The 12349-nt window shown below is 42.4% G+C and overlaps 1 protein-coding gene across 1 annotated transcript; it reads right to left on the reverse strand.

Annotated features, from left to right (window-relative positions):
- Window positions 1-2003: 2003 nt before the first annotated feature.
- On the reverse strand, window positions 2004-12345 carry MRS2 (MRS2 magnesium transporter; the record flags this gene model as incomplete). Its single annotated transcript, XM_009874166.1, has 10 exons — window positions 2004-2114; window positions 2607-2720; window positions 3508-3625; window positions 4723-4875; window positions 8190-8306; window positions 8972-9102; window positions 9794-9967; window positions 10391-10503; window positions 11108-11144; window positions 12319-12345. Coding segments are annotated over 10 exons (1095 nt in total), but the record flags the coding sequence as incomplete, so codon positions are not given.
- Window positions 12346-12349: the final 4 nt, after the last annotated feature.

Genomic DNA, 12349 nt, shown 5'->3' on the forward strand with positions numbered 1-12349 from the left:
ATAACAGGGTAGAACTGAAAGTACATTACAAATCAGTGAACTGTGGTGTGAGGCAAAGCAAGCAGTTTATTTATAAGGGCAGAATATAAAGAATTTTCCTTTTTAAATGAAAATGGATGAAACCAGTATGTTTTGTAGTAATTCCATTCTGAACATACAGCCTCTGCTGGCTTTGCTTTTCTCTTGTGTACAACTTCAGAGTAATTTTATTGCCCAGGAATGCATTTTTGTTACTTGAATTACAAGAAAATCATTAAACATTTCCATATGTTCGTAGAGAGAAAGGCAATCTTGTAAAAGACATGTTTTTCTCACAGTGCTTTTATTGTGCTTTAAGTCAGCTATGTACAGGAGAAGGAGGCAATACAGTTCACAGAAGTCTCTGCACAAAAGACAGAGCTTGGAAAACTTACGTGATAGCTTCTCCAGCTGCTGCACTAAGGCATTTCAGTCCTGGCCTAATGCGACTACAGCTTGGTTGAAAATATCAGCATCCATATCCCTTCTCGCACTGGGCTTTCCTGGGATTTCTCAGCCAAGGTATGTGAGACTTTGTTTTTTCCTCTGGATTGCTCCGAGGGTTTTTTTACATTTCTACCTGCTAAGCAAAAAGGCTGCAAAAAAAATGAGCTAAAACCCTCAAACCCATTACAAACCTCATTAATTTTCTCACCTTTTCATACCTTTTGTACCTGTAGCTGAAGTCACATACAGAGCAACTGTTTGCAAGTAATTGCATACAAGTGATTTTAACCAGAGTCACAGGGCTGCACCATTTAATGTACCTTTTTATTTCCATTTTTGACTCATTAGTCTCGAGTAAGAATATTCACAGCTACAGTTACCGTCTTTTCAACCCTTGCCAGTACAGGTGACACCTAAGGAGCTACTCACTGTATGCTAGAGAAGTTCAAAATCCCCAAACAAGACACAGACAGTTTGTGACCTGGTTTTGAATGAGAAGGATTTCATGCTCCCTCTACAAACTTAAGAGAAACCAGGGGAAAGAACTACACCCTCAAGGTTCAGACAGAAGTCTTAAGGAAAAGCTACAAATAGTGGGCACAAAAATTTTACTCCTTCCTTCAGCCCTTCTCAGGACACCAGGCTTCCACAGCCTTTACTAACCTGGCTACTTCCTGTGGCACAGGCTAGTCTGTGCTTTGCCTTGTCTTTTTGGAGAGGAAAGAGAGAAAGCAGAGCTCAGCTTCAGAGAAACCAACTGCTCTGTTCGTTTTTACCAGTGTGTGAATCGCTCCGTACAACATGAGGAGTGGTTAAACTGTGGCTCTATCAGTCGAAATAGTGGCCGGTGGCAAACACAAGTGTGCATTGTCAATCGTCCCACGCTCCCTGTTACTAAAATGGCATGTTTTGTGCCCAAATTAATTGTTAAGGAATACCCAAGATAAGTAGCTGCATTTCAAAGCCTGTTATTGCTCACTTAAGGGTAACTGTTACTTCTGGTTACTACCAGTTTAGAGGTGATGCTTCAATAGAGATGCAGGTGTGCTTTCTGCTTTGGAAAATCTGTTCTCTGCCTTCAAATAGGGCCTTAAAAAATAGGTCACTTTAGGGGTGAATTTTTCTTTAGCATTTGAAGTCAGATTCCTGATTCTGTGGCTCAGAACCAGAATCATTGATAAATGCTGACTGCTGTCATCCTGTAAGCTGAAAACATTGTCCTCTTTAAAAAAGGCCAGTATGTGAGTAAGTATTTGACAGAAACACCAATGTCAATGCCAATGTCGTAAAAATAAGTACGGGTCTGTGACAGAATACTAATGGAACACATGTTGGGTAGAGATGAGACTGCTGTGGAAAGCACATCATTGTTTTCCCTTGTTGCGTCTCTCCTTCTGTGTGTGACCATTAAAATCTCACCATAGGTTTTTGGCACAAAATAAATTAGCAAGTTTAGAAATTCCTGTGGTTTTCAGTAAGGAAGAACAAATGCAAGGAAGGTGTCCAAAGTCCACCTTGTAACAATGAAAGTCTCTTCACTATTGGTTTGTTAGTGTGCTTCTGCTCAGTCCAAATGCCTCTGCTTTAAGGTTGTTCTTCATCTCCACTCTTCCAGCTGCTGGCTGGGATTTTTTCAAAACTGCAGGGACCTAGGCAAAGTACAAAATAACCTGTGATTACAGGAGAAGCTGCTCTATATGCAGCAGAAGGAAATAAAGCTTTGCAGAGGCCTGAACCAACTCTTCTCCTCGCATTTTCACAACACTGCCTCTGGCTTCTCCCTCCTTAATCCCTTTCAGTACATTTCTCCAAGCCAGAGTCAGTATGTGCTGGACTTGGTCTTGAGCAATACTTGAGGGTAATTCAGGTAGTTGTATCTATAGTCAACAACAAACTACTTCCATCTGCCTCTTATTGGCAAGGGAGGGGAGGGAAAAAAAGGGAGTTTATCTGCATTTCCCTTTCTTTCATCACTTGTAACAATTTAAAATTTGAATCCGTTGATACTTCTCTGTTATAAATCTTAGAGTGACTAACAGAGGTGGCCAATATGGTCCCAAAAGCTTGGGCAGGAAAGAGCAGTCAAGAGAAAAAATGACCCATGTAAAATTGTGCCAAGCTGAAAACAGTCATACACATACGTGAGGAGGTAGTGGAGGTTCTAGGTGCCGCCCAAGGAAGGAGAGCAAGCGTCGCCATATCAGACCACTTCCCAGAAACATAATGCCCGTCACCAGCCAAAATATTTTGGGGTCCTGCTGACAGAACGTTCCCATTAGTTACGCAATTCTCTCTTCAGAAAAGGGATCAACCAAAGCTCATCTCTCACTCCCCACCCATGTTCTCCTTTCTTCTCCTTCATGGGAGGAAGTGGTAAACTCTGTACCATCGACAGCCAAGCCCTACCTTGGGAAAACGGCTGTTTCACAGCAAAGCATTGCATTTAGGAATCACCCTAGTGATTGTTTTCCCATGCAGTTTTCCTTATTTCATTGGAGAGTTAAGAAATTCAACCCTTCTATTTAATGGATTTGAAAAGGAAGAAGTCTTTGGTTTGGTTTGTGGGGGTTTTTTGGGTCTGTTTTAAGGATAGCATGTATGACTGTATATTTGTATACACACACCCCTACCCACCCTAATTAACAGTAGAATATCTCCTGTGGTGTGCTGGCTGCTTGCCAGTTACCCTTGGGTCTGGAAAATTAAGCTAGTCCTTTCAGAAGAATAGATGATCATTAAAGAAACCTTAATGCTGGTTTATAGTCAGTCCTTATACAACCATAAATTTGTCTTCCCATTTCTTTTCCACGGATATTACGTATAAAAAAGGCTGCACTGTGGTGCAGTTAGCCATATAGTAATTTGCTTACAAAAAGTGACTGCCTGGACGCATGAATCCCTGGACTAAATTATGTTCATACACTAAGATAAATCTGGAGCTTTACCTATGGAAAGAAAAAAACTTGTACTGAGTATTATAAAATGCACTGTAGAGTAAGGCCATGTTTTCTGCCACTGATAAAAGCAGCGCTTGTTCCTTACCTCTTCAAGAGATGACTCCAAGTTCATACCAAATGCAACTCCTATGAGTCCAAAGAGAGACAGAGAGAAAGTCCCCATAGTCAACTGCAAGTTTAGTCTCATCATCACGTTACGGTGGCTAAAGAAGGGAGAAACATCTGTAAGGGGAACCCAGAAATTGATTTGCTGCCTAAATTCTCAAATTCCATGCAGCATACACTAAAACCAAATAATGAAAGAGAGGAAGCTGTGCTGGAATTAGGCAGCCCAGTGACAAAGCTCATGAAACACCAGCAGAAAAAGACTGCTGCTTTGGCATTGCTGCAGCAGGACACCTCTAAGGCAGCAGGTTCTGCTTAACCATCAGCAGAATTCCCAGCAGTGATCGCTTCTTAGAGGTGTATATACAGACTAACAGTAAACTTTCACAGAAATTTGTGTTCTCTCACCACTAACTGGCTGGAATGTATGTCTATTCACAGGAAACAAAAATTTACTGTTATGCTGCAAATGAATATACTTGCCAAGAAGCAGAGTTATTAAATGCTGCAGACTATAAACCTGAGCCTGTTCTGAAGAATTCCACATTCAAGTCTTGCCCAGAATGATTTTTACTGTTTCCTGATGCAGCAACCACCAATTGCTACTAAGAGTAACTCCCCAGTAAAGAGGAGAAATAGTATTAAACACAGACTTCAAAGTCTGCTTGCAAATGCAAGCAGAATTATTTTTCAGTAGGAAAGCTGACTGGTAGTGAAAACTGCAGCATACAGAGAGAAAATACTGCTCCAAAGTTACTCATTCTTGTATCGGTCCATAGAGCAATAATGCAACTTGTACTCAACACCCAAGCAGCCTAGCCAGACTTAAAATAGTTCAGTTTTGCTGAATTAAGAGTAAACTTTCCTGAGCAGAATTTTATTTTGCGCCTAAATTTGCAGATGCTTCCTTCAGTGAAGGAAGGATCTAGGAGAAGCTTTTGTTTTCCTACTTGGGAGAACTGATGCCCAGCTAGAGAGGCTTTCACACGCACTAATTAGAGCTTCTTGTTGCTTCACCCTGTCCATTTCAGGGACAGGAGACAGGCAGTGCAGCTTCTCATGCTGTGACTGCAAGTCCATTCAAACCCTCACGAAGGTGGGATACCCCAACTTTCCTTGCAGGCAGATGTGAGAGAGACGATACAGCACTGACTTCTGCTCGGCTCTTGGCAGCCCAACAGATAGGGCAGCTTACCTGTCCAGGTTGATAAAGATGATGCTTTCCGAGTCATCAATCAGTACTCTGAGTTCACGAGCTTCATTGGCGAGATCTTCTGCTTGTCTGTAATAGTTCTCCAGCAGCAGCTCCATTTCCTCTGCATGGTCAATCCCAGATGTACTCTCCTCACTGTGAGAAACAATTTATATTTTTCTCATTAGCTACATCTCACATAGAAGCATATTATTGATGTGTTAAGAGAAGGTATCTGAGGAACAGACAAAAAGAGTGCTTGTAAACACTAGATCTCAAAATCCAATCCTTACAGTGAGGAACTTCAATCAATACCAACACCTTAAAATAAATGACATGTTTTTATGTCTGTCAGCTGATCAGCATGGGCAGGCAGTTATTCTGAGCAGAGCAGTCATCATGTGATGTGCTCAAAGCATGCACAACACCAAGAATCTTATTTTTTCAGATACTAAAAATGTAAAAACTTATGTGAATTTTGTATTATTTATAAAGTTTGTATTACTATAAATGTTTATATTGTTAGTAAGTTACTATGAAGCGCTGCCGATTTTGAAAGGAGATGCTTAATTTCCTGGGGCCCTCCAGGGGTGGAAGCTAGTAACACTGCAGTCAAAAACTCCCAAGAATAAAACAACAAAAAAATCAACACAAACAGTTACACGGTGAGGGAGATGTTTTAGATGTATATTACAATAGTTGAGTTATAAGGCGTTTCAGCTATACACAGTAATTCTGCAAAGCATTCTGGGAGCATGAAGCAGCCAAAGAGGGAGCATCAAGTGGAAGAAGCTGCTCTCCCAAGAGGTTTCATCTTGCCTCACGGTCCAGCGGCTGGCACAGCAGCCCTTTCTGGCTCAAAGATGCATGTTTCTGGCAGGGTGCTGGATTGTTCCCAGGCTGAGGCACCTGGGATCCACAACAGCTTGGAAATTAGCAGCAAAGCCAGAAGATTCTTTAATTTATTTTTTTTTTCCTGTTACGGTATAACCTCATTTCTTTATCAACTAAACTTAAAGACTCTCCTCTTGGCACTGCTGACTGTTAAAGGAACCTCTCTGAAACAGTTTTCCAAGAACATAAGTGATAGTTCTTAAGAACTGACTCACGCAATATTTAGCAGAGCTCTTAGTTTCTCTCCTACAGGGCAGGAACTTTGAGTTAGCTAGGCCAATTTTCAAGCCCTTCTGACTTTGAGGTTTTTACTGTGTGCAGACGAGAGGAGCTGCAGGCTTGAAAGCCTTAGAGCACTATCTGCGTTATTATGGATCCAGCTCAAGGTCTTACTTGATGATTATCTTGACATCAGCTCCTCTGTGGATATATAAAGGGAAACATGCATATGGAACTGAAAATAACTGCCACCCAATTTGTTTTCATTAACTAAGTGTCCATCTGTCTTGTGAGTCTGACAGTCTGCTGTCCCTCCACACAGAGGATAACGATGTCTGCCTCATCTTTTTGAGCTCAGCTCACCACTCCTGCTGCACATAATCTCTGAGGGCACCTCACTAGGTTCCTCCATACCTTCTCAGGCTTCTTGAGTTCATCAGGTACTGCCCATCATCTGCATCCAGGAACCATCCTGGAGCTGAAAGAGCTGTGCACACCCTGCCAGCTGCAGGCTCAGGAGCAGCCAGGAATTCAGAGCCCTCCCAATGCCAGCCCAGCAGTTGCATTAGAAACGCAAAGTACATCCCAATTCTGGAATACTGAATTTCTGCTGCAGTTGGACTAAGCTCTGCAGCGCAAGAAAGCATCTCCTGATTTCAAACTCCTGCGAACAGGATTAGCATCCACATGCAGTGTGCTTAGGGAGAAGTACTGTTTGGCAACTTTGCAAAGGACCCTGAAGGGTACTTTCTGTTACCTGCTTAAACACAAAATATGTCTGTGTGCCCAAGATTTATAGACAATTCAGCCCAAAACATACTGGGATCTGATATACAGTATCTTTTAGCTTTTTAGTTTTTGTTAAAGCACAGAATCACAGAATGTTCGGGGTTGGAAGGGACCTCTGAAGATCATCTAGTCCAACCTTCATCCCAGCATACCTAACCACTACACCACAGCCTCAAGTGCTAGATCTACTTTTTTTTTAAACACCTCCAGGGTTGGTGACTCCACCCCCCCCTGGGCCAGCCTGTTCCAGTGCCTCACCACTCGTTCAGTAAAGAACTTCCTTCGAATATCCAATCTAAACTTACCCTGACGCAACTTGAGGCCATTTCCCCTTGTCCTGTCATTAATAATTAGAGAGAAGAGACCAGCACCAGCCTCACTCCAGCCTCCTTTGAGGTAGTTGTAGAGGGCAATAAGGTCTCCTCTCAGCCTGCTCTTCTCCAGACTAAACAAACCCAGTTCCCTCAGCCGCTCTTCATAGGGCATGTTTTCCAGACCTCTCACAAGCCTTGTTGCCCTTCTCTGCACCCGCTCCAGCACCTCGATGTCCTTCTTGTACTGTGGTGACCAAAACTGGACACAGCACTCGAGGTGCGGTCTCACGAGTGCCGAGTACAGGGGCATGATCACCTCCCTCCTCCTGCTGGTCACACCATTTCTGATACAGGCCAGGATGCTGTCGGCCTTCTTGTGGCCCTGGGCACACTGCTGGCTCATGTTCAGCCGGTTGTCCACCAACACCCCCAGGTCCCTTTCCACCAGGCAGCTCTCCAGCCACACCTCCCCCAGCCTGTAGCGCTGCTGGGGGCTGTTGTGACCTAAGTGCATGACCCGGCACTTGGCCTTGTTAAACCTCATGCAATTGGCCTCAGCCCATCGCTCCAGCCTGTCCAAATCCCTCTGCAGAGCCTTCCTGCCCTCCAGCAGATTGACACTTCTGCTTAATTTCGTGTCATCTGTGAACTTGCTGAGGGTGCATTCGATCCTCTCATCCAGGTCATTGATAAAGCAACTAGTGCTGCTGCTGTTGCTATGTTCTGTCTTTTACCAGAATTTAAGAGAATACAATAGAACTACTTCTGCACACGCATTTTTCCTGAAATGCTGCTCTTCAGGTACATGTCAGACTATTCCAGAGCCTCTTCCCTTCGTATTCTGCTGGTGAACAAAACACTAGAAGCAAGGTGTTCAGAACACTTCTCACAAAGCAAGTGTGGTGGCTGACCTATTCAAGACAAGCTTTAAAATCTGCTTCTGTTTTTTTTTGTGAAACTGAAGAAAATTCTCCCAGGAAGTGTTTATTTGCATTGAAAAATAACATTTGCTTTTTCTCCTCCTGCCATCCTGCTATGCCAAGGACTATCTGAAACTGCATAATATGACTAGTGCTAATGGAGTCCCTCTCCAAAATGGCAAATATGATTTCTGAAACGGCAAGTGCTAGGGCTTAAAAAATGAGAAAGTCTTTTTCTTTCTGCTTTTTGGCAGGGAACACCTAGATCACTGTTCAAGCTCCCCTTAAACCAAACAGGCTGTTAGAAAAGTACGTGGTTTCAAAATATACATACAATACTTGTGGATCAGTCCATTTAGATAGACAGAGCTCTTCTATTAATTCTTCTTCATCTAAGATCTCCAGAATTGTTTCTTTGAAAACTTTAAGATCTGTTTCCAGTTCTGACAAGCTGAAGAAAGAATAGGCAAAAGGTCAAGTAATCCCCACTGGCACCAGCACACAAAGGCAACCTCTAAGTGAGTTTGCCAGCCAGCACCCTCGCCAGGGAATATTTCCCAGCAGGGTTCTCACGGCTCCTTCAAAAAATTCTTGACAGGCCACACACCTGGTGATGGCCACAATATCTTTGGGGACCAGCAAGCTACAGACACACACACTAAAAGAGATTCTTTTTTTCTTTTCTGGATATATTTCTAAGTAAGTCAGAATAGGACAAGCAGTCCGTGAGCATGTTGCGAGTGCATATTTGCACCGTCACATCAGAGAGGGTAATAGCCAAAGGTACCAGTAACCTTAACGCACAGATCCAAAGGCTAACCTTGTTCTACTTTATGGGTAATAGTTGCATGATGTTATTTTGTTCTCTTACATATTATTTTATCTGTCAGGTGCTATTTAAGAAGCTCGGCTGTATTTCTAATAACTCGGAATAGATCTTCCTCCTCCTGTTCTTCCCCATACCATGAGGTATTCCATATACTTATTTTTACATTTAAAAAATAAGATGCACAACCCAGCATTACAGTAATTTAGGAAGTTAATACTAGATACCATTTTTCAAACATTTCATTGCATGGTCATCTTCTAGTCCCTTCATGGCTTACTCTTATTTACCTCTTGCCATTTTGCAGGAGAATGTGTAGTTTACTCCTATCCACAGACAAAAGCTTGGGGTCCACTAGAGCTTCCAGTGTCTCAAGGATCTGAGGCTGCAAAGTGTTAAGTCTCCCCTGCAGTTTGCTGATCTAGATAACAACATGATCCTTCATAAGAATTAAAGCAATCCCTTTAGAATGACCTGGGCAACTGACTCCTGTCTCTGAACACAGAATTCACAGTAACAGGCAGGTAAGACAATCTGCTTTCCAGTGCCCAGGAAATACTTGCTATAAGGATACCACTTCCAAGGCAAAGACAGTGCAAAATATAGTATTTTATAAAAGTGATTTGTACTGAACTGAAATCCAGCCACAACCACACCAGTAAGGCTGATAAAGCTAAACCACTTGTTGTCTAGAAACGTCGTATTAGTATTAGCAAGCATGGATTTTTAAGGATGGCTAGAAATCATTATCTGACTCCTGCCCAGGAGGCCGCCAAAAGCTCAATGCTTTTGTGTGACTTCCATTTCAGGTACAGCATGTGTGCTAGATAGGTACTCTGACTTGTTTTTCAACTGCCCAAACGATGGTGAAGCCATCGCATCCAATTAGCACTTTCTTAGGTAGGGAATGGAAACATGGATACACACAAAACCAATAAAAACTAAAGCAACAAAAGCCAAAAACAACAAAAAAAAAGAAAAGCTCCTACACTATGTGTGGAATACGTACAGAAATTTGTATGTATAATTATATTAACAAAAGAATAAAATCATATTGTCCTTTCTATGAAGCAACAACTTCCAAAATGATGTACAGACAAAGGAGAGCTCACCCGGTACTGCAGGATTGCTTCTATGGCTCGGAATTCAAAGGGCAGAGAATACGTAACTAGCTGACCTTCCCCAGCCAGCTGAGAGGCTAGTTCGTTGAAGAGCCAGTGTTCCAGATTTAAATTACGATAATCTAGTATCAGAAGAAACTCTGGTGTTATGACAGCCTTCAGGAACTGAAAAAAGACAGTACAGGTAGGAGTCTGAAAAAAACCAACTCTCTGAAGATTTCTCATAGCTCTGTAGTACACTGATAATTAGGCTTTGATAAAGCCACTCCTCAAACACCTTTTCAGGAAGAAAAATAAGAGAATCTAATGCTGACTGGGAACAAGTGGAATCCCCGTGGTTCAGGCACGGCACTGAGCCAGCGCTGGGGTGACTGAGAAGAGGCTCCTCTCTGTGACAGCATCAGTGATGTTTTTGCTGTGCTCAACCAGGAAAATGGTCATTGATATGTGCTGCTGGTAAACCTGCACCTCTGATCCCACAACACGTTCACTACTGGAAGCTAGGATTAAAAGAACTGTGCAGAAAAATGCAAGTGCAAGGATAAGACATGGTTGAAATTTACTCTCAGCTTCTAGGGAAACCCTTACCTCCATCCTCATGATGATCCTGTTGTTCCTAGTTGCAATGCTCATTACATGTTGAAATCTTAGATCTCGAGCTTGAAGACCCAATTCCTGGTACAGTTCTGTTTTCTTCTTTTCTATCATAAGAATATTTTTAGATTAGGACGTTTAGGGCACAAGCATATATGTTCTGAAACTACGGTTTAGAGTGCTACAAAGTCCCACAGAAGAAAAAAAAGCTGTGCTAGCTTTAAAACAGTTTTCCTCACATTGATTCCTCAATGTCATTTATTTTTTTACAAAGTTTAGAAGATTTTATCTCAAGTGAAAAGAGAAAAATTCTAGATATAAGTGAAAAATCTGGCCATGACAGTTCACTTCATGTTAGAAAACAAGTGACTTGTCTGAGAAAGCATAAGTAATCCTACAGGAAGGGAAAATCAAGGCAGCAAAAGCAGTATGCCAGTCAGAAAGGGAAAAGATAAAGTAAAAATGACCTTCCTGTGAGAGATGGTTTAGGTTATTTTCAAAATAGTACTTAAAAATATACAAATGTAACAATAAAGATGCCACAAAGACAAATAGAGGACAAGAAAAGAGAGGAAACATTGCAACATCCCAAATAAACACAGTGAAGTAATCAAAAAATAATCTTCTACCCCATGTAGGTTTCCAACTGGTCTTTTCTGTATTGGAGGAGGAAAAAACAACCCATCAAACAAAACCGCAATGAAAACTCACCAAAATAGGTAGTATTTCCCTCTTTGTCCAGCTTCATCTAAATGAGTGGAGAAAAAATTATTTGTTTTACAGAACTCCCATGGAACAAGAAATCAATGCCTAAAATTGTTTGCACTTGCCAGTAAGTCAAATGGAAAACAATGTTATGATGAGAAAGCAATTTCTTATGCCCTCTGCACCAAATTGCTATGTATTTCACTGTGGTTTTGTATACAGACCAAACAAAACCAGAGGATTAGACACAGAACGGAGCAGATGTCAGTTGGAAGGGACCTACAACCGTCATTGACTCCAACTGCCCAACCCCTTCAGGGCTGGGCACAACTTGAAGGCCAGGAGCATCACTCTCCTGCCCAGGAAGCCTGTTCAGGGTCTCAGGAGCCTCTCTAGAAAGAACTGTTTCCCAGGGTCCAGCCTGACCCTGCCCTGCGGTGGCTTCGCACCACTCCCAGGCACTGGGTGCCAGGGAGAAGAGATCAAGCAGGGCATCTCACACTTTGGATTACAAATTTTGCTATTTCCTCTAGAGCCATCTGAAAAATTTACAAATAAAATTTAAAAAGAACACCACAAATTGGGTAAGGAGGCCTTGTGTCCACAGCAGATATTGCATTAACACGCTTCTCAGCTAGTAACCTGCGTCCAAGTCCTTCTCATTTGGATTATTCATTTAACACTCATATCTCCTGGCAGAATTATTTTATTGGAAAATCTGCAATATCTGGTTTAATTGGAAATTCTGCTGTTTTGCTTATGTAGTTTAATTCCACTTATCTAGTTTAATTCCGTATCACTGGCTTTAAAAACAACTTTGCATGTGTTAAACCTTCCCGCACAGGCACCCGTAGCATCAAGTCTGACCGTTTGCAGGTGACTTTCAGGCTCGTTTTATAAAAGAACATCCAGGGAGGTTTTTCCCACCTAAATCCTATGTATCCTTGGAACCGTGGATACCGAGGTCCGGGAATATTTCAGGCGAGCTTAACAAGTAACCTCCCGAGGGCAAAACTGGCGAAGCTGCCCTGCCTGCGCGATCCGAGCCGGAGAACTTGGGGGAGATTCTGGACCTTAGAAAACTGTACCACACGTGGCCCTCCGGTCTGAATGCCTTAAACCGGCGCCTTAGAACTACCCATGTTCTCCAAGAAGGAGTCTGCCTTAAGGAAAAACAAACCAAAAAACCCCTGGCAGACGCGGCCCGCGACACTCACCACTGCGAACACCGGGGACACGCTGGCCAGG

The sequence above is a fragment of the Apaloderma vittatum genome, unplaced genomic scaffold (genome assembly GCF_000703405.1).
Source record: "Apaloderma vittatum isolate BGI_N311 unplaced genomic scaffold, ASM70340v1 scaffold38957, whole genome shotgun sequence".
Lineage (NCBI taxonomy): Eukaryota > Metazoa > Chordata > Aves > Trogoniformes > Trogonidae > Apaloderma > Apaloderma vittatum.